Raw genomic sequence first — 21,801 nt, 5'->3', positions numbered from 1 at the left:
AAAGAAAAGTGAAGTCGCTCAGCCGTGTCTGACTCTTTGCGACCCCATGGACTGTAGCCCACCAGGCTCCTCTGTCCGTGGATCTTCCTTGCTACTTGTAGGCTTTCTCTGGCCACAGCAAGTGGGGGCTGCTCTCCTGAGCGTGGGTCCAGCAGTCGTGGAGCACGGACTTAGTTTCCCCGAGGCATGTGGGATCTTCCCGGACCAGAAATCGAACCTGTGTTCCCTGTATTGGCAGGTGGATTCTTAACCACTGGACCACTAGGGAAGTTCCTGGACCATTTTTTTGCTTTTCTTCTTTTTATACTTTCTAGTAGCCTGTGAAACGCTTCTTGTTATGATGTGGCTCAGGCCTCTCATCATCTCTGCAGTCCGGGTTCCCCTGGGGGCCTTTCCTGGGGCCCTCTGACCACAGCTCCCACCTGGACGTCCCCAGGTCTTTCTTTGCTGCCAGTGGCCACTCCGTTTGCCCCTCTCCTGCCATCTGGACCCAGGCCCTCGCTTGTCCTGAGTCACTTCCTCATCTTAATGGAGCAACACCAGTCATAACTTCTTGAGAAAGGGCACATGGCAGGTAGACCTTTAAAGATCTTATTGAGTGAAAATTTTAATTGTTTTGCTATTCTCCCGCTTCATGGATAATTCAACAGGGCATAAAATTGAATTCCAGGTTAAAACTCTTTCAGAACTTTGAAGCCATTGTCCCATTATCTTCCATTTTTGTTACGAATCAGTATGTTACATGTAAGCTGTTTCGTTTTCTTTGCTTTTTCTCTCCAGAATAACATAAGGCCCTCTTTTCATCACCAGTATTCTAAAGCTGTACAGTCAGAGGCTTGGGAGTGGGGTGAGGTGCATTCATTGTGTGGGACATTTTCTGGAGCCTTTTCATCTGGAAATTTGTAGTTCTGGGAAATGTTCTCGTATTTTTATTATCATTATTTTTTTGAAACTTCTTTCCTTCCGTTCTCTCTGGTTTCTCTCCCAATGATGGCCCTCCTCCCCTGGACTGAGTCTTCAGTTTCCTTGTCTTTCCCTCCGAGCTTTTCATCTTTGTACCTTTCAGTTCCTACATTTTCTTTTGGAGATTTCAACTTTATCTTTAAATCTTTCTATGGAATTTTTTCCGCTTCTATTTTTTATAGACTGGGGCCCTCTCATCCTGGTGGTGGCAAGCCTGATAGGCTTATAAACTGAATGTATTTCCAATGAGCTGGGTTGGGAGAAATTTGCTGCATGTCTGTGTGCGGATTTTCAGTTAACCCTTGTATTCAGTTTGGCATCTCTTCCTTTCCCTCCTGCCTTTCTCTGTCTTCAAGAGAAGAAAACTCCAGGCTGGGGGGTGGGCGTGGTAGGTGGGTGGGGAGGGAGGAGATGACTGCTCAGGGCTGGGGGTCAGAACCTGGGGTCTCATGGCTTCTTCCTGCTGCCCTCTTCATCCCTCTCGCCTGGGTTCCCAGATGCCCTTTAGTTCCTGCCATTTGGGGATGCTACTTTGCACCCCCCCCCACAAACTTGCAGGGCCTAGGTTTCTTCCTGCTGCTGTTTGCAGTGTCATTCACTGTTCCTCCAGCTGCTTTCCATTTCCTGAGCCCCTTCTCAGAAGTTATCTCAAGTCGTTCACTTGACCTTTTCCTTGCCTCAGTCTCTTTCTGAAGCTGATAGTAACACAGGTAGTGCATGGCTCGAGGCTTGCCTTTTCTTATGTGTCCTGACCCATTGTCCGTCTCTGGCAGAGTGATGGGAACAGCAAAGGAGGGGCTGACAGAGGCCAGGTGAGCAGGACTCAGTGACAGGCAGGGTGCAGGGATGAGTGGGGTGTTAGGGGATCACCACCCCCAGGTTCCTGGAGTGGATACAGGGGGACCCCCCAGGCCAGAAGGGGACCATTCCTTTCCTTGGTTTTAGGTGTCAGATGTCTGTGGGATATCTAAGCCCACAATTCTAGACACCAGTTATCTGCATGGTAAGTTGCTTGGGGCAGAGGAATGGGCTGAAATCTTTGGAGACCATGTGGTTAGGAAAGTGGTCAGCCTAGGGCCAAACTCAGGAAACCCCAGAATTTGCAGGGGTGTGGGGGGACAGAGGGACAGGAGCTGGCAAAGGAGACAGAAGCAGCGAGGTGTTGGAGAATCCCGAGAGGGCAATGGGGGTGAGCAGGGTAGGGGCCTGGAGAGCGGTCCAGAAGAAGGGTGTCGGGTGAGCCGGTGGGAGGGCAGGAGCCAGGGACACGGGAGCAGGTGGAAGGGAGAAAGTGGAGACAGAAAATGCACTTGTGCTTTCTTTTGAGATGTTTCAGTGAGAAGTCATTGACTACAGGGGCATGTGGAGTAAAAGCTTTTATTTCTCCCAGTGGATAAAGTTAAAGCACACTCACTAACGAGGGAGAGAAGCCAGAACGTACAGAGCAGTGCTCGTCCACACTATGGTCTGCAAATGCCTTTGCCTTTGTTCTGGGTCGATTTCTCTTTCTGGGGCTGATGATACTCAAGTGGGTTTGCTTCTCCTAAACGTGCACTTGCTGGGAGTGGCGTTTGAGTGCTGACGTTTCTGTTGGCTGATGCAATGCCGGGCTGGGAGGAAGGCCCTGGGCAGAGGGGCTGGGGACCGTGTCTGGGAGGCAAACCTGGCTACACGTGGCTTCTAATGGGGGTTCTCAGCTTGATGCTGGGAGTCATCACCTGCACCCAGGGGCGATCCTTTTCTAGCACCTTCTGGGGCAGGGTTGGGAGCCGGGTGTGGCTGCTGTCCACGGCAGTGCAGATGCTCTGGCGGAGGCTGGAACGGCGGAGGAGAGTGGCCAGCCATCCTTCCACATCACACCCAGGGTCCTAGACCCGGGGGGCCCCCACCAGTGGGGGATGGTCTCACCCTGTCCTGACAGGAACTAGAATAGAGTTAACCACGCTCTGGAAAATATCCCCAAATAACTCGAGAGACCCGCTTCTTCTTTTTTGTTACGTGTCCTCAGCGTGGACACCAGGCCTTCCTGTGACCAGCTTGTGGTCAGCAGTCTCAGGGTTTCCCTTCTCAGTCACGCTTCCTACCCCGGCCAGATAAGCTCTGCCCACGAAGCTGTCACCCTGAGCCATCAGCCAGAGATGAGGGTGGCCCATGTCTGGGCACCTCGGGGACCCTTCACTCTCTGACAGATGCTGGGGTGGTAGCAGACACACAGGGGGGCTGAGAGGCCCGAGGCCTGTACACCTGCAGGCGTCCCCCTAAGCCTGCTTCCTGCTCCCCCCACCCCCACCTCTAAGCCTCAAGCTACTCATTACACTTCTTCTTTTCAGAACCACCCAAGACAGCCTGGATCCATCTGGAAAATGTGTGTGTGTGTGTGTGAGTGAATGTTCAAGGGGGAGGGGAGGCCTAAAGCCATTTCTTCTTCTAGGGCCCTACATGGAGTTTGCTAATCTAACTGGTTAAAAGTCTGCTTTTATGAATTATCGTTGAAACAGGAAGTGGTTTTCCAAAAACGTTCCTTTCTGACAGAATGGGGGTGGTGGGAGGGAGGCTCAGAGCTTCCTGAAAAGAGTGGGTTTTGGAGGGGTGGGCGGCCCCGACGCACAGGCCCCTTGGGTCTCCTCGATGGCCTCCTGGCTTGTCCCCTGCAACAGCCACTTACCTTAAGGCTCCCACCTGGGTGGTCTTCCCGCACTTCTCCCCAGGGTTTTCCTTCTGGGGGGTGGGCGATGGGTCAGACCTCCTTCTCATGGGATCTTTTGTTTGCTAGTCCCCGGAACCAAAAGAAGTGAAAGGATTGCTTTTGTCCTCCTTTCAGCATCAAGTGTTGAAGCCTTCTGGTGGTTTCTATGAGTCCAAAGGGTTTTCACGGCCTGGGGTTTCCTAGGCCAAGTCCTGCAGCATGCAGGACCCCAGGTGGGCTATCTAGAGAGAGTGGAGTTCTCTACGTAGACCCTGAGAAGCCCTTGGCTTCCCATACAAATCATAGCTCCGCAGCTCCATTTCCGAGGCTTTTATTGTCTGGCTTCCTCTGTAGGGAGGGCTACTCCTGAGGCTCTAATGTTTGGAGAAACAGCCTTGTGCGGGGTGAGCACAGGAAGTCAGAGAGCAGACAGCCTTCAGGGGATGTCCTGCAGGACCCTCGCATGGAAGCCTGCTGTTTGTAAGACAAAGTGTTTGCCATCATTGGAAAAGACCCTAATGCCGGGAAAGATTGAAGGCAGGAGAAGGGGATGACAGAAGATGAGATGGTTGGATGGCATCACTGACTTGATGGACATGAGTCTGAGCAAGCTCCTGGAGTTGGTGATAGACAGGGAAGCCTGGTGTGCTGCAGTCCATGGGGTCGCAGAGAGTCAGACACTACTTAGCGACTGAACAACACGTTCTTGCACCAGTCACTGCTGGGTTTTGGTGCCGCCTAAGTGCAGCTGTGCATACCTTTTCCAACCCCGCTGACAAGCCCTCCCAGGGCAGTGCCTATTTAGGGCTGATGCCTTCTGGCCTGACTGCACTTGGGGTTCAGGACAGGCGACAGTGTTCTATCTCTTGCTAATGCTCATCTCTAGTTCTGGGAAAACAACCCCCAGTCCTGCAGGGCTGACAGTGCATCACCGGGGGCAGGGAGGGGGCAGATAATGTATGTCACCAGTGTGAAACTGAGCAGAAACGCCAGGCTTGGGAGGCAGATCGTCCCATGTCTCTCTGCAGGCTTCATGGGTGAGCCATATCACCCCTCCTGGCCTCTGTGTCATCAGGGACATGGCGGTAACAGGAAGATGGCACTTTGCTGGACTCCTAAGAGATTAAGGAAATTGGATCATAGATGTAAAATGCCTAGCATGTGTTTGGCACTTAGTAGGGGCTTGATCACTGGCTGGGATATGTGTTCATGGTTTAACTTGATTTTTTTGGTATTGTGGTAAAATAAAAGGGGCTGCCCTGGTGGCTCAGTGGTAAAGAATCTGCTTGCCAATGGCTGTAAAGAATGCGTGGCTTCTTGGGTGGTTCTCCCCATTTCCCCCTCCTTGAGCCAACCACTTATCTCTCTGTCTCTGTGGAGTTGCCTATTCTAAATATTTCATATGAATAGAATCATGTAACATGTAGCCTTTCATGTCTCGTTTCCTTCACTGAGCATAATGCTTTCAGGGCTCATCAATGTTGCAGAACGTCAGTCCTTCATTCCTTTTTATGGCTGAATAAGGTCCTCATGGGGCTTCCCTGGTGGCTCAGAGGTAAAGAATCTGCCTGCCAATACAGGAGAGGCAAATTCAATCTCTGGGTTGGGGAGATCCCCTGGAGAAGGAAATGGCAACCCACTCCAGTATTCTTGCCAGGATAATCCCATGGACAGAGGAGCCTGGCAGGATACAGTCCATAGGGTTGCAAAGAGTTGGACATGACTGAATGACCGAGCACACCCATGGTAAAATAGACATACATTTTACCATGCTAACCATTTTTAGGGCTCTCATGTTTTCCATTTTAACCATTTTAAAGTTCAGTGGCATTGAATACATTCACGGTATTACACGACTGTCACCACTGTCTAGTTCCAGAACTTGTTTATCACTGCAAACAAAGCCCTTACTCGTTAAGCAGTCACTCCCTGTTTCCCCCTCCCCGACCCCCCCGAGCCAGCCACTTATCTCTGTCTCTATGGAGTTGCCTGTTCTAAATGTTTCATGTGAATAGAATCATGCAACCTGTAGCCTTTCGTGTCTGACTTCCTTCACTGAGCATAATGCTTTCAGGGCTCATCGACGTTGCAGAATGTGTCAGTCCTTCATTCCTTTTCATGGCGCCTGTCAGTGCAGGAGGTGCAGATTCAGTCCTTGGGTTGGGAAGATGCCCTGGAGAAGGAAATGGCAACCCACTCCAGATCTCTGGCCCAGGAAGTCCCGTGGACAGAGGAGCCTGACCGGCTATAGTCACAAAGAACTGGACACGACTGAGTGACTAAAGAACAGCAACAAAGTTTTCTCATGAGGCCTTAGTTTGGAGAATCCACAGCATGGTCGTGGATGCTACTGAATGTCCCGCGCCCTGGGCTGGGATTCTTCCTGTCCTCATTTCAGAATGGATAGTGTGGATTCTGAGGCGGGCCATGTGGCCACAGAGGCCCTGAAGGGGAGGGGACAGGGCAGGGTGACCATGAGCCTCCCGCCCCGCTGACCCCCTCATTCAGCTTAGCTCTGGAGCCACGGCTAGATCCGCCACGGCTCTTCCAGCAGTGGTTCCTTCTGGGCTCTGGCTGGCAAGGGCTGTGCTCGCAGATGATAGACAGGCTCTCCATATTTCCCACAGATGCAGGAAAAGGCAAAGGAGATCTACGTGACCTTTCTGTCCAGCAAGGCCTCGTCCCAAGTCAACGTCGAGGGCCAGTCCCGCCTCAATGAGAAGATCCTGGAGGAACCGCATCCACTGATGTTCCAGAAGCTTCAGGACCAGGTAACCTGACTTCCCCAGCTGCACCTTGATGGCAAAACTGACATTTCTGCCCCCTTCTCGGTTTGGAAGAATTCCGTGAAAACTAAATACTGAACACCCTAGAAGCAGTCCTATCCATCTGGGTGGCCTGAGGCACATGGAGGGGATGTGGTTGGTGAAAGAGACAGGCTGGCCTGCCAGGCCCAGGATTTGACCCGTCAGAACTGCCCTCAGGCCTCTTTACTCTTGGTCTACTCACACTTTGACAACGCAGGGTTGTCAGTCTTCTCATCCAGATTAGAAGGGAGGCTGGAGCTGTTTGAGGCACTCACACTGAGGAAGCACGTGTGATAACTGCTAAAGGTGGGAGCAGCCAGATAAGTCCAGAAAAGCAAGCACAAGACCCGAAGTGGCAGGGAACCTGCTGCTGCTGCTGCTGCTAAGTCGCGTCAGTGGTGTCCAACTCTGTGCGACCCCATAGACGGCAGCCCACCAGGCTCCCCCGTCCCTGGGATTCTCCAGGCAAGAACACTGGAGTGGGTTGCCATTTCCTTCTCCAATGCATGAAAGTGAAAAGAGAAAGTGAAGATGCTCAGTCGTGTCCAACTCTTCGCAACCCTATGGATTGCAGCCTACCAGGCTCCTCCGTCCATGGGATTTTCCAGGCAAGAGTACTGGAGTGGGGTGCCATTGCCTTCTCCAGGGAACCTGAGGCTTTTGTAAAAATATCCAAACTTCACCACCTACTTCAGTTGGCCCGTGGTCCAGTTTGTCAACGTAGTCCACTTAATGCAGGAAAAGTTAGGTTTAAAAAATGGACTTCTAAGGGATAAACTTTAGTTTTCTGGCGAATTGTCATATGAGGAATGCCAGCAATAAAATAGGCAACAGGCTGAAACTGTACTGCAGAGGTTTTTTTCGGATACGTGTTTGCAGATGTGACTATTCATAGCAGGTTCTGTTCTTGTGAAACGTTATATACACACCCGTGGACCATGGAACGCTGACAGACTGCTAACTTCTGCTGGCCCTGTTCTTATTGGGGAAGCAAAGGCCTTCTTTGGCACACAGGTGGAGACTAGCTCTTAGCTTAATTTAGCAATCCTCCAACATGAGCAAGCCCAGAGCCACCTGGAGAGCTTGTTAAAAGAGAAACTGGACTAGCAGACTTGATGGTTTCCAGGTGAGTTGAGACCTTGCTCTCCTAGCAAACCCCTAGGTCATGAGACTACACTTTGGAAGCCACTGGTCTACAGCATCAGTTGGCCTTTTTTTTGATCAGCTGGATTGTGCACAGAGCCCAGAGCGTGTCCCAGCATCCAGAAAGCTTCATCTGCTCAACATCAGAGAGAAAACAAATAGTTAGAAATTACAAATATGAGAATTAACTTGAGAATGTTTTCCAGTTGATACAGTGGCAAATGCAAATTCCACATGAATTCGACCTCAAATTTGGGTGTCGAAGGAACTCTATAGTTAGCATGAGAGACTTGTTGAGGGCCTCCTGGAGGTGGTGATGTCGAGCGGATGGGAGGGATGCTATGTACATGGGCTTGTGGAGGGAAAGGAAGGCAAGGTTAAAGGCAGTGCATGCGGCTGGAGCCACATGGGAGTCTCCGCTTCACTCCAACCTCAGAATCATTTACAAGCTTCCTAGGGTACTGTGAAGGGAGGCCAGGGTGAGACCCTGCATGGACACGCTTCAGGGGCACCCTTCTGTGCCCTCTTGGCACGTATCATCTCATTTAATCTCCAGTGAGGAGTTGTGCTCCCATTTTGATGATGAGAAAAGCAAGGTTCAGGGGCACTGCATGGTTTGTTAGCACAGAGTCCCACAAGTCTAGGACATGCTGGAGGCCGATGCACCTGCCTTCAAAGACTGTACTCTGGGGGCTTCCCTGGCAGTGCAGTGGTTAAGACTCTGAGCTTGCACTGCACAGGGCTCAGGTTCGATTCCTGGTCGGGAAAGTTCCACACGGCATGAGGTGTGGCCAAAGGGAAAAAAATAAGACTGTACTCTGGACTCACACGGCCCCTCACAGCTCCTCAAAGTTCCAGGAGCTGGAGCAGAGGGGTTACATGTGAATACAGCCCTTTTCCAGGACTGCAGAAGCCAAGGCAGCAGCAAGGAATGAGGTGGGCTGCTATCACCTCGGTCTCCCAAAGACCCTGCTCTCCTGTGAGAGTTAGGCCTGCAACACATCTCAAAAAGGAGCTGGACTGCTGTGACCAGGGCACCCCCATTGGATTCAGACCTCGGGAGGTTTAGCTGGTGCAGAAAAGAGGAAGTACAAGGGACCGAGGAGGATGTTTTTAAGTGACAAAAATATTTTAATTTAATTTTGTTTTTTGGCCTCACCATGCAGCATGTGAGATCTTAGTTCCCTACCCAGGGATTGAACCCATGCTCACCTCCAGTGGAAGCCTGGAGTCTTAGCCCCTGGACCACCAGGCAAGCCCCAAAAACATTTAAAAAATAATTTTTGTTAAAAAAATCTTTCATCTGCCTAGCTAGAAAAATTATATGTACTCAACAAAAGAAACCTGGGAAACCAAAATATAAAAATGAACAAATTCATAATTTTATACTTGAAGCGAATCACTAACATCTGATGTCTAGACTTTCCATCATTTTTTTCCTGTAAATATGCATGTGTACACACATCTAACAAATGTGGCACAATGCAGTTCACACTACTTCCTGTAAAGAAAGTACTTTTATATCCTGTTGTTGAAAGTCATTTACTTGAGGAGGAGAGAGAGGTGCTAACTGTCTTCCTTGGGCATAACTGGATGGAAGCAAGGTACTTGGAGGGGCTTCCCCAGAGGATCAACGGTAAGGAATCCAGAGCTGCAGGGGTCGCGGGTTCAGTCCCTGGGTTGGGAAGATCACCTGGAGGAGAAAATGGCGACCCACTCCAGTATCGTTGCCTGGGAAATCCCATGGACAGAGGAGCTTGGTGGGCTGCAGGCCAAAGGGTCACAAAGAGTAGGACATGACTGAGCAACCAAGCACAGAACGGGTACTTGGAATCTGGGTTGATTCCATAGCAAGTCCCTGCGAAGGCCTCTGGGTTCTGTTTCGCTTCAGAAAACTCTGTCTCTCAGGGGCCTTGCTGGTAACCATCAAAATGCATGCTCAGCACGGTTTGTGGTTCTTTGCTCTCCAAAGGCCCCCACAAGAGTCCTGTGTTCCTAAGGAGAGTGAAGCAGAGGAGAGCATGTTTGGAACCACAAGACTTCAGATAACTTAAAAACCCTCCTCAGTGGCTCTGACTTCATTCAGCCAGGCTCTTCTGTCCATGGAATTCTCCAGGCAACAGAGTAATGAAGTGGGTTGCCATTTCCTTCCCAACCCAGGGATCGAACCCAGGTCTCCTGCATTGCAGGCAGATTCTTTACCAACTGAGCTACTAGAGAAGCCTTGACTTCATTTAGCACCACTTGGCTTTATGGCTGAGCTTTCTGAGCAGGCTGCTTTCAGCACTAGCTCACCAAGAAAGCTTTAGGGAGCCTTAACCCCTCCCCATGCTGGACATTGCTCCATGCCCTGGAGGCTGCTATTAGGGCAGCATGGACTTTGGGGCACAGCTGAAGCCTAGAAGGATGGGAAAATCTTCCTTGAGCATCAGATGAGATGACTTGACATCCATGAATCTCATTTAAAGAAGAGCTTCTTGGATCTTTGCTGAGGTCCTATTGATTCTTGGTTTACACACAATTCTAACACATTTTGGTTTTTTCAGTTCACAGCCTATTTGAAGTGCTGGTAGAGGCTGTGGCGTGAGGAGCTGCACGAAGCAATGGCTAACAGCCAAGGAGGAGGCAGAAAATGATACTAAAAACACAAAACCATAGCACAGTGATTGGGAACCACCAAGTATGGGGGACCACAGTCCCACACACCACAATGGGGGCATCCCAGTACTGCAGGATGGTGATGTAGTTGGTGATCCTAATGACCCTAAAATGTCAAGCAAAACTTACATTGTGGTCAGCATAGTCGCTGTAGACTGTTAGCTGTTTTAATAAGAATTGCATATTTATTAAAATGATATCTTAAGAGAAGTTTGGAGGCTTAAAACTTTGTTATCTAGAAAATTTGTCGTTGGAGAGATTGTTCTCTGATTTAATTTTGCTCTGCTGATGGGGCCCAGTTGTGTTGCTGAGCACACGCTGGTAAGGCCAGGAGAGGCAAGAGTAGTACTGGGAGCATCCTTGAGAACTTCAGCCTATAGTCAAAGGCTGTTGTTGGATAAAGTTAAGTTTCAGGAAGCTGGAATGGGAAGAGTTGATTTCTTCAATGAATCGCAATTCACTGCAGTGACTTTTTAATCTTGAAAATTCCCCTGGGGGACTTCCCTGGTGGTGCAGTGGTTAAGACTTTACCTTCCAAAGCAAGGGGTGCAGGTTTGACCCCGGGTCAGGGAGTTAAGATCTCACATGCCTAGGGACCAAAAAAACAAAATATTAAAAAAAAAAAAGAAAAAAAAACACAACAAAAAACCCAGAAGCAATATTGTAACAAGTTCAATAAAGACTTTAAAAATGGTCCACATTAAAAAAAGAAATTTCCCCTGGGAGGTCTATTTCGGTTCTAGTTGGTTTGCTGGTGTGTGAAATTGTTTTTCCTTTCATTCCTTTATGCTATTAATATTGGTGGGGGGCCTACTGTGTACCAGGGACTGTGCTTGGAACTGTGAGTACAGCGAGAAAATCAGTATCTGACTAACCATGAGGATAGGAAATACAACAGGCAACGGGGCTAAGAGTGACCGAGAAGGGTCTAGTGATCAGGGAGTACTCCTTGAAGAGCCGAGTGGCAGAAGGGGGAGCCAGGTGAGAAGACGGGGGCAGGACCTTCCAGCACACGCAAAGGCCCTGGGGCAGGAATCCACTGGGTGTGTTGGAAGAGGTCAGTGTGGCTGGAGGGGAAGGAGGGAGACAGAAGAAGCTAAGTTGGGAGGGACCGGCTGGGGTTAGGCCCTGAGGGAACCAGTTTAATTTCAATGGTGACTATGTGCCAGCTGGGCTCATAAGGTTTGGTCCTCTTGAAAGCCAGGCCCCTTGGCTCTGACCCCTGATGCCAGCTGCTTCCGTCCTTCATCGGGGGTGGGGGTGGGGTGGGTGGCAAGGGAATGCAGATGACTCAGTGCAGAGCCATCTCTGCTACTAGAAAGTCAGTTGCGCACCCACAGTCTCCTGAGCATGGCTCATCTCCGTACCCAATGGCCTGACTCTCTGCCCCCTCGCTCCCCGCTCCCTGCCCATCTCTTCCTGGACACCAAGCTCACACTCACGTCATCATCACTGTATGTTGGGTTAGGCAGGAGGGGAAGTGCGAGCTTATGATCCAGGACGGCCTCCATCCCCCCGCCCCCCAGCTGGGTCCTGCTGCCTGGTGTGGCTTCTGTGACCTCATCGGTAACTCAGGGCTCTCAGCAAACGGCTGCCTCTCCAGGCTCTGCCGCAAGGCAGTCCGCAAGCCTTCAAGGACCCGTGTTAAAAAGTCACTCCCTGATGGCCACAACCTTGGGCCTTTAGACCCGACGTGTCTCTCTTTTCTTGACGTGAACATTTAGCAGCTTTGAAACTTTGGGCAAGATGCCATCCTTGTCTGAGCTTCAGTTTCCTCGTTTGTGAAATGTGGGTTATGATAAGGCAGTTGTGAGGATGAAATGCACTCGTGTCTGTGAAGTGCTAACCTAGAGGCTGGCGTGCAGTCTGTAAGTGTTAATTCCATGAGTGTTAACCGTGCGTGTGTCCTTTAAATTGCCCTCATGCAGCAGTTCTTAACGGGGGGGGGGGGGGGTGCCCCCCCGGGGAATGGGCAGTGTCTGGAGACATTTTTGGTTGTCACCAGAGGAGTGGGCATGCTCCTGGCACCTAACGGGTAGAGGCCAGGATGCTGTGAAACCCCCTGCAGTGCACAGGGCCGACCCCCCACCCACCACTCCCGATGCAGATATATCTGGTTCAAACTGTCAATGGTGCTGAGGTGGAGAAAAGTATTGAAAGTATTAGTTGCTCAGTCATGACCGACTCTGTGTGACCCCATGGACTGTAGCCTGCCAGGCTCCTCTGTCCGTGGGATTCTCCAGACAAGAACACTGGAGTGGGTAGCCATTCCCTTCTCCAGAGGATCTTCCCAACCGAGGGATGGAATCTGCGTCTCCTGTATTGCAGGCAGATTCTTTACCATCTGAGCCACCAGAGAAGCAGAAATCCTGGCTTAGTGTGGCTTTCAGAAATGTAGCAGAATTCATGTGGCTTACCCTCACTGAGCCTCAGGGCCCCACATTTTTTTTTTTTTTAAAAAGCACCAAATAATGTATATGGCAGTTTTCCACACTAGTGAGTCCTGGGAAAACACTCAGGCTGCACTCTTCACAGTCTACATAGTGCCTCAGTGTGTGCCTCTCATCTGACTCGCAAGTGGTCTTGGGGAAGGTGGGACCTGGCACCTCAGTTTATGGGAGAAAGTTCCCTAGAGGGGGAGGTGACCTGGCTAGCCCGAGCTCCCAGAGCTGGAAGAGGGGAAAGGGGGCAAGAACCCAGAGCTTCTGGTTCAGCTGGACTCTTGCTGCCACATGGTTGCCCTGTGAGGCCCGAGCTCCGTGGGAAGCCGTGGTATTTACTCTCACTGTTCTCTTTCTGGTCTCTGCCGCCTTCTTCCCTTCCTGGGGGCTGGTACGACAGCATGGTCTTACGCTCTTATCTTCTTCTCTTTTCTCCCCCTTGGCCTTCCTTGCTCAGTCGTCCTCTCCTGTACCTCCAGCCCTGGCTAATTCTAGAACATTCCCAGCAGTCACTGAGACACTGAGAATTACCTACAACCTAAAGGGATCAAATTGGTCACTGCAGCCTAACGTGCTTTTCTTTGTATGAGAAGTGATGGCGCCTGTCTGTGCTGGCCTTGACAGCCAGGCGTCCTGCTCATCCACTTGGCTGGAGCTCCAGGGAGGAAGGCCAGCAGAGGAACCCGCTAAGCCACCGCTAGCCACGACGAGCACATCCTGTTACTGGCTCGCCCAGGATTCTGAACAAGTCAATTTTGTTTTTGGCTGTGCCCCACACAACCTGTGGAATCCTAGTTCCCCGACCAGGGATCAAACCCATGCCCCTGTAGTGGAAACTTAGAGTCTTAACCACTGGAGCACCAGGGAAGTCCCTTGGACAAGTTAATTTTTTAAGTTATTTTTAATTGCAAAAAAAAAAAAAGAAAGCAAGAGCTGACTCATTGGAAAAGACCCTGATGCTGGGGAAGATTGAAGGCAAGAGGAGAAGAGGGTGACAGAGGATGAGATGGTTGGATGGTATCATCGACTCAATAGACATGAGTTTGAGAAAACTCAGGGAGATAGGTAAAGGACAGGGAAGCCTGGTGTGCTGCAGTCCATGGGTTCACAAAGAACTGGACACGACTGAACGACTGAACAATTGTAAAATTACTACGTGCATTGTAAAGATTAAGAGGAGAAAATGACACCATCCAGAAGATGACATGAAAGGCTAAAATCCCCCAGTTCCTGCCTCTTCGCTCTCACTTTCTGCCTCATGTTGTGTATCCCTCCAGACCCTGAACATTTGAAAATGGAGCACTTTGAAATCTGCTCAGTGACTTGAGGTTGTGGCAGATGAAAGATTTAGAACAGAATTCTGCTCCACAAGTTTCTGGGCACCCGTTTACATGCCTGTCTTGCTCTGAAGCTTCTGGGTTGAATTCCACAGCGTAGAATGATGGGTTCCCTAGGACAGCAAGGAGACTGGAGAAGAGGGAAGGCCCTTGCTTATGGGACCATGAAAGAGAAGGCTGCAGGTCTGAGGGGGCAGGGGTGCTGTTTCTCCTTACTGCAGATTTTGAGGCTTTCCAGGAGGCCCTCAGGCTTCAGGGTTGATGCATGCTAAGTCTGGTCTGGGGAGGACAGAGTGGAGGCAGGTTTTTTCCACTGAAAAGGAAGTCCTCAACCTCTGATGTTTAAACAAAAAAAAAAGAAAGACTTCAGTGAGGTGTCAATGCTCCCAGCCACATCCTTGACAGAGAAAGGAACCAAGCACCAGACCTCTTCTTCTTTTTTTTTTTTTTTAACAGTGTCATTTCTTTGAATTTCCCCAGACCCCAAGAAGTAAGAATTGCTTCCTTTGTTGACCTCAGTAAGAAGGGCTGGAGCAGCTGGTAGTCTGCGATGGTGGCTGGAGCAGGGGTTCCTGGGTGCCTCGGTCTTGGTGCCAGCTGACCTTTGCTCCCAAAGATCAAGCCCAGTGCAGAAAATGTTCCAACGGGCACAGCCAGAAAGAGCAGTTTGTGGGTTTCCACTCAAATGCAAGGAGTGTTGGATCCTGGCATTTGCCACAGCCCTTTGGCTTCTGAGGGTGGGGCAGGAAGGACAGCGTTTGAAATACCTTTTTTTTTTTTTTAACAACTTTAAAATAGTGTTTAAGGGAAGAAGCGGGGGCAGTACCAGTATAGCTCTGAACTCTCTCCATGATGGCAAAAGGCAAGGATAAAACACCTTCACCCATGCAGAAGCTGTGTCATTTCAGCTTTGGATTTGAGGATTAGGGACTTCAGGAACAAGTGGATGGCCACCTCCTCCCTACTCCAGCCCCTGACAATGTGATAGCACTGGACCCGTGGGCTTGCGAGGGGATTTCACCTGGGGCAGGGGCTGCTGTCTCCATGTGTGTTTGGCCTCTCTCTGGAGTTCTGAACTCACCCTGGCACGTGGTCCACCTCTAAGGGGGCCCGTTCCAGAAGCAGGAGCAACATCCAGGTGACGCAACCTTCTATGTGGCCTTCCCCAGAGCTTTGGGACCGGGGCCGACCTGAGCTTTGTCTCCTCTCCCGCTCTCTGCCAGCTGCCCTCGGGCCTCCTCTCCCATCCCTCCTTCACCAGAGGGGAAGGTGGTCTTTGATCCAGTGGTGGGGGTGTCCCCAGCTGTGCCTCTGCCCCAGGAGCCTCTACAGCACCCAGCAGATCCTTGCATGAGGGCTGGCTCTCTTCACACTTTGCATCTATTTGCGTGGTGTGAAAGTCTGTCTGTAGTGTACGTGTGCAATTACATTCTAGAACTGCAATTTGTGGACACTTGTGCACTTTTGCAGTCATTTTCACATCAAAACTAAATCAAGTGCTTGAAGCAAATATGAAATCCCATTAATAAAATTTTCTGTTGCAGGAAAGATTTCATGTTTTTTCTTCTTGGCACTCAGTTGAAATTACATTGTGGAAGGCTTTGCAGTGTATGTGTTTAGTTTAGGTCTTTAATGTCCTTGTGTTTTTTTGTTTTTGTGGGGGGACCATGTCGCATGGCATGCGGGGTCTCAGCTCCCCACTAGACCAGGGATGGAACTCATGCCCCTTGCAGTGGAAATGCAGAGTCCAAACCACTGGACTGCCGTCTTGTCTTCTAAGATGGGTTAGAAGATTTATTAGGCTGGCAATGTACTTGATCGAGACAGGGATAAAGCTTCCACGGAGGGGCCCTCAAAGCTGGTTAAGCGTCTCATTCTCTACACGACTGAGTGTGTGTCCGTGAGGGAATCCTTTCCAGAGCAGCAGACAAAACAGTCTCAAATCACAGCCCCTCATGGATATTTTCCGTCATGTGAAAGGCAAATCCTAATTAGTTGCGCTGTCTGGGGTCTGGGGAGGGTGGAGTGTCTTGCTGTGTATCAACCATGAGTTGGGGGCCCTCATGGCAGGAAGCCTCCCTTCTTGATTTTCACTGTGAGTCTCACCTCCAGCAGACTAAGGGTTAGATTTCAAGGCCAAAATACTAAGCGATTTACAGTCCTGGTATGTAGCTCCCAGATGTGGGGCTGCTGAAATCTGAAACCTGCGCGGACACAGCTGTGTTGGCAAAAAAAAAAAAAAAAGGTACAAATGCAACTTTGCTGCCAACTTGGGTTTTCTGTTTGGTCGGCTGCCCATCTCCCCAAAAGGCTGTCTCTGTTAGTTAGAGCTCTGCGGTCCACTGTCCAGAGTCCCAGCCCACCTAGGTACACCTTCTTCTTTCGCTTCCCTGCAGACAACTTGAGGTGTGTGGTCAGGCTGATGACCACAGTCCAGCCCTGGTGAGTCCAGTTCTCCCATCAGAGAGTCCTGGTTTTGTGGAGCCTTCTGGAACCCCTAAGGGCCATCTCATTTTCTGCGCTTAAGCAGGAGTGAGATGAAGTCAATAATTTACCTGTGTTCATTTCCAAGAGCTGTCGTAACAGATGATTGCAAACTAAGTGGCTTAAGAAAATAGGTGTTGTTTTTTTTTTTTTCTCTCTCTCACAGCTCAGGAGGCCAGAAGTCTGAAACCTGAGTGTCAGGCAGGGCCGTGCTTCCTCTGAAAGCTGAAGGGGAGATTCTGTTCTTCTCTTCCAGCTCCTGGTGGCTCCTGGCTTATAGCTGCATCCCTCCAGCCTCTGTCTCTGCATGGGCTTCTCCTGGTTGTTTCTCTCTCTGTATGCTCTCTCTTTTTTTTCTTATAAGGACATCACTCCTTGGACTTAGTGAAGCGAAAAGTTGCTCAATTGTGTCTCTTTGCCACCTCATGGACTATAGCCCGCCAGGCTCCTCTGTCCATGGGATTCTCCAGGCAAGGATATTGGAGTGGGTTGCCATGCCCTCCTCCAGGGGATCTTCCCGATCCAGGAACTGAAACCAGGTCTCTTGTACTGGAGGCAAATGCTTTACTGTCTGAGCCACAAAGAAAGCCCCCTTGGATTTAGGGCCCACCCTAAATCCAGTGGTCATGTATGGATGTGAGAGTTGGACCGTGAAGAAGGCTGAGCACTGCAGAATTGATGCTTTTGAACTGTGGTGTTGGAGAAGACTCTTGAGCGTCCCTTGGACTGCAAGGAGATCCAACCAGTCCATTTTAAAGGAGATCAGCCCTGGGTGTTCTTTGGAAGGACTGATGCCCAGGAGACCCTATGCTGGTGGCAGTGAAGACCCCATCAGAGATCCCAGGCAGTTCCTATCCCCAGAAAATGAGGCTCTTGGTAGCCACACCCCTTTCCTTCTTCAGATCTGTCCTGGTCTGATGCCTCCAGCTGCTACCCAGTGACTCAGTTTCACCAGGAGGCAGGCGAGGGCTCCTGAAAAGGGAAACCCCAGCTCGAGGGCCTCCACGGGCACCTCACACCCTCCCACAGCAGGGAGTGGTCCTTGCGCTCTTGTTAAATAGTTTGTAGCTCCCTCCCCCTGAGCTTGCTTGCTCCAAGTGTGCCGATGGGAGAGCCAAGCATCTCCCGGAGGTTGAGCCCCGCTGCTGGAACCACCTCCCCTCCGCCCTCCCCCACCACCTCGGGCCAGGCGCCTCCAGCCTCAGCCTTTCTTCTTTTTTTCTCGAAGAGCTGCAGCAGGCAAACAGGATGCACCACTCCCACACGCAGAGACTCAGACACTTGGGTCGAACCGCATCCTGCTGGTGGTGCTGGGTCCCATCTGCTGCGGGCCTGGTTGGGAGGAGGGGGTGGGGGCTTGGTTCCCTGGGTCGGGGGCACTCACGAGCCTGGTTTCACTGGTCAGATTTCGAGCATCATTTCAAACAGTGAACTGGATGGGTGTCTCAGAGTCCCCTTTGGAGGTTCCTGTGCCTGGAAGGGCTGAATAATGCAGGTGGTGATGAAGGATGGTAACACACCAGCACAACATACTATTGGCGTTTCGCATCTCCTGCCTCACCCCCGCCTATGATTTTTGTATTTTCTGGGAAGTTTTTGGCTTTAATGAATGCTTTCTCTGAACCTTACTGAAGCAGTCTAAGATGACAAGATTGCTACAAAATAGAGGCCCACTCTGGAGAGGCACAAGGTAGGGGCCTTTGGAGGCACACTCCTTCTGAACAGGTTGACCAGACTGGAAGGGCACTCACAGAAGGGCAAACAGCAGTTCAAGAATTTTAGGAAAACCCAAAGTTCAAACCTGGCTGAGAGCAAAACGATGTAGGCGGTCCTCCCGAGTCTTGGGAAAACGAAGGTGTCAAGCCCAAGTTCCAGTTCTCCCAGCCCTCAGCCAGATGTTCTGAGTCTGTGGACACCGTCAGGCGTTTCATTTGCAAAGCAGTTTATGTGCCTGTGGCGAGAGGGCGGGTTTAAAAGATGTCTTACCACCCACTTGGTGACCTTGCCTGGCAGCGAGCGTCTTTCTAGACGCCCCTGGAACTTTCTGTGTGTCGAGCCCACGGCGGTGCAATCAGTGAAGGTGCCAGGTTGCGTGATGTGAATTTTCAGTCTGCACAATGTCCTGAGAGTCCAGTGGGAAGGTCTGACATGGGAGAGAAACTTCTCAAAATAAGAGACTGTCCCTCGACAGCCAGAAAGTGCTTCCTTTTGTTTCCCTTGTTCCCACCCCTTGGCAGGACAAGGGAGGACTGCAGCGAAGCATGGTGGGGCATTGGAGGAGGAGAATGTTGGGAACAGGGACTCTGGCTTAGAAGGGGGGAGCTCTTTGTGAACTTGGGGTGCAGCAGGCGCCAGTCCTCTAATGCATCAGGGGTCCTCCCCTCGCAGCTGGCAAGTGTGCATTAGAATGACTGCTTTCCCAGAGAGGCGCTTCTGGGCCTGTGTGAGCGAGCAGGTGTCTGCGTCCTGCAGCTGACTGCTATTTTCTTTAATTAGGGCCTGTTCCCAGAGCCCCTCCTGCCTGAGCTTGTCATTCCACTTCTCTGCCCTGCACTGAATATGCCCCATTTTGTTTCTCGGCGTAATAATAGGTTTGTGTAAGACCTTGGTTGCCAGACTTCCAGGGGTCTAAATATTAGCATCGTCTGATATGAGTAGTGGCCTTTATTTCATCATCTCTACAGATATGGCTTTTCTTCTGCTACCTCAAGTTCCTGGAGACCCACGTCCCTGTAATATCTAACCCGAATACAGTGGTAATTCTATTTTTTTTTTTAAAGTGGTGATTCTTAAAGTACCTCTTGATCCAAGGGTATGCATCAATACTGTATGAATCTAGACTTCCATGAAAAATATAGATTTGCTTGTGCTCTTTAAGCTCTTGTGTTCCATTGGGATAATTTCATAGTGACCCTAAACATCCAGGAAACCTGCCTGGTCTACCGCAAGACTTACTTTAGCTTTCCTTGGGTGTTTGGCATACACGTGCACCCCTTGGCACACGATCGTGCTCGTGTTCAGTTGCTCACTCGTGTCCAACTCTTTGTCACCCCATGGACTGTAGCCCCTACAGGCTCCTCTGTCCGTAGAATTTTCCAGGCAAGAATACTGGAGTGGGTTGCCATTTCTTCCTTCAGGGGATCTTCCCGACCCAGAGAGCGAATCCTTATCTCCTGCATTGGCAGGAGGGTTCTTTGCCACTGTGCCACCTGGAAAGCCCCAGCACATGATAGGTATTTAATAAAAATGAAATGATTTTTAATTTTCCTTTTCCCCTTAGATCTTCAACCTCATGAAGTATGACAGTTACAGCCGCTTCTTAAAGTCTGACTTGTTTTTAAAACACAAGCGGACCGAGGAAGAGGATGAAGAGTCACCAGATGCCCAGACTGCAGCTAAAAGAGCTTCGAGAATTTATAACACATGAACCCTCCAGGCGCTGGCAGGACTGGCAGCTTTCAGAATTGAAGGAACTCACTCTCAGGACCATGCAGGGTGGATAATGGCTTTGTTATCTGCAAGGACTGAAATGTACAAAAACCCTTCCATGGGATCTGTGTATTTTATTATCTGCTTGACCAGTATGTTTTTGCATGATGGCTAATCTTAGATAAAAAGACAAATAGCTTTGAAGTTTTAGTTCTGTCTCACACAAAAAAGTGAAATAGTCCTTATACACTGGACATCTTGAGTATTTTATGGCTTGATTAAACTTCATGTGAGGCCTCCAGGTGAAACTTACAGCCACGTCTTCCCTTTGACGTCTTCACTCTCCCTCCGTGGGTGGGTCACTCAGGTCCACGGCTTCACCTGGTGAATCAGCTCGAGAATGAGTTGATCTGGCATGCTCAGGCCATTGAGGGCTTGTCTGTCAGATGCTGCTTGGGTTAAATACTTCTAGAGAATAAGTTCAGTGTTGGGAAAAGAAAATTCATTGCAGCCTCTCAAGATTCGGGGAGTTGCGTGTAAGTATCATCAGAGGGCTCTTATTTCTGAGGTTTGGGTTTGTCCTGGTTTTGCCCACAATCCGTGACTTTTCACGCAACACAGATAAATAGTTCATTTTGACAGAAACAAGATCTCAACCAGGAAGAAAGAAAACCGGGAGATTGTTCAGGGTCTCCATGGCGATGCAAGGTGGCGCTGAATGGGATGGTGGTACCCAGCCCCTGCTGAGGGTGGAGGGCGGGGGATGCTCGCTCCTCTCAAAGCCCATCTGGTGAAACCGTTTTTTCTTAGTGCCTACCCCTCGCTAGACTTCTTAACTCTGGGCTTGAGACTTCAACCAGAGGATGGAAATGCTGTCTTTGGAAGCCCTGTCTTGGGCTTAGAGGCTGTGAGTGAAGTCCGATAGTCCTAGGCAGTCCTAGCCAGCCCAAGTTCCCCTCCAGCAGAGCCCAAGGTCAGGCACTGTTCCCTTCTGCTCACTGTTCCTGCCATCTGCTGCTGCCAGACCTTCTCCAGCATGTTTGCCAAACCTTAAACTTCTGTTTGTACAAACAAAGCAACTAGACTCTTACTTGAGAGCCTTCCAACTCAGACATTCCATTTGCAAAACTCCCTGCTGTTGAGTATGACTCTATGATTTATCAATCAAACCAGGACACTTGAGAGAGAAGGGCAGTGAGTGGAATCATCGCGCTGGGATAACAGGGCATCAGCTGGTTCTGTTCTGGGTGAAACCCATGTGCATAGTCGCCTTGCTGACCCCCCTCTCCTGGCATGACCACTTGGGCAGTCCCCCAGATTCTCATTGTCCCTTCACTGTGGTTGAATGCCCCCTGTCTTTCCTTTTTGGGTCTTAGGGAGCCACTGGCTGCTTCCAACCGAACCACACAGCTGAACCTCATCAGGAACAGTAAATACTTGAGCTCCCCCTCTCCCAACAGGGGGTTATCTGCCTCCCCTAGGTCATCGCAGACAGGTTTTCTCTCTGCCTGGAATGAGATGGTCGTCCTGAGAACGACACCCAGGGGCTCTGTCATCTGGGAAATTCAGTGCATTTTCAAGCAGAACCGACTGATGTACTTTTAAGAGTAAGGAATAAAGAAAAAAAGAAATAGGTTCTCTAGCTCAACTTACAGTTTACTAGCCAGAAAAGTGCAGAGATACAAACTGCGCCCCCAACCCCGGCCCTGCGCCGTCACAGACACGGGGTAATTTCAAGGCCGCAAGCTGAGCGAGTGGCTTGTGTACTGTTGGTGCGTCCGACTCTGCGACCCCGTGGACTGCAGCCCACCAGGCTTCTCTATCCATGGACTTTCCCTGGCAACAATACTGGG

The 21,801-nt window shown here is 50.3% G+C and overlaps 1 protein-coding gene across 2 annotated transcripts in view; it reads left to right on the top strand.

Annotated features, from left to right (window-relative positions):
• The window catches only part of RGS10 (regulator of G protein signaling 10), a 38,927-nt gene extending 17,364 nt beyond the window's left edge, over positions 1 to 21,563 (top strand). For both annotated transcript variants that reach the window (XM_040254852.1, XM_040254850.1), the window contains exons 4-5: positions 6,277 to 6,420; positions 19,800 to 21,563. In XM_040254852.1, the coding sequence (XP_040110786.1) occupies positions 6,277 to 6,420; positions 19,800 to 19,946 (291 nt within the window). In that variant the 3' untranslated portion in view covers positions 19,947 to 21,563. The remainder of the gene's footprint in view (positions 1 to 6,276; positions 6,421 to 19,799) is intronic.
• The last annotated feature ends 238 nt before the right edge of the window (positions 21,564 to 21,801 follow it).

This window comes from Oryx dammah, unplaced genomic scaffold (genome assembly GCF_014754425.2).
Source record: "Oryx dammah isolate SB20612 unplaced genomic scaffold, SCBI_Odam_1.1 HiC_scaffold_14, whole genome shotgun sequence".
Classification (NCBI taxonomy): domain Eukaryota; kingdom Metazoa; phylum Chordata; class Mammalia; order Artiodactyla; family Bovidae; genus Oryx; species Oryx dammah.
Note: the sequence above shows the minus strand (reverse complement) of the source record. Positions and strands in the feature narration are given on the sequence as shown.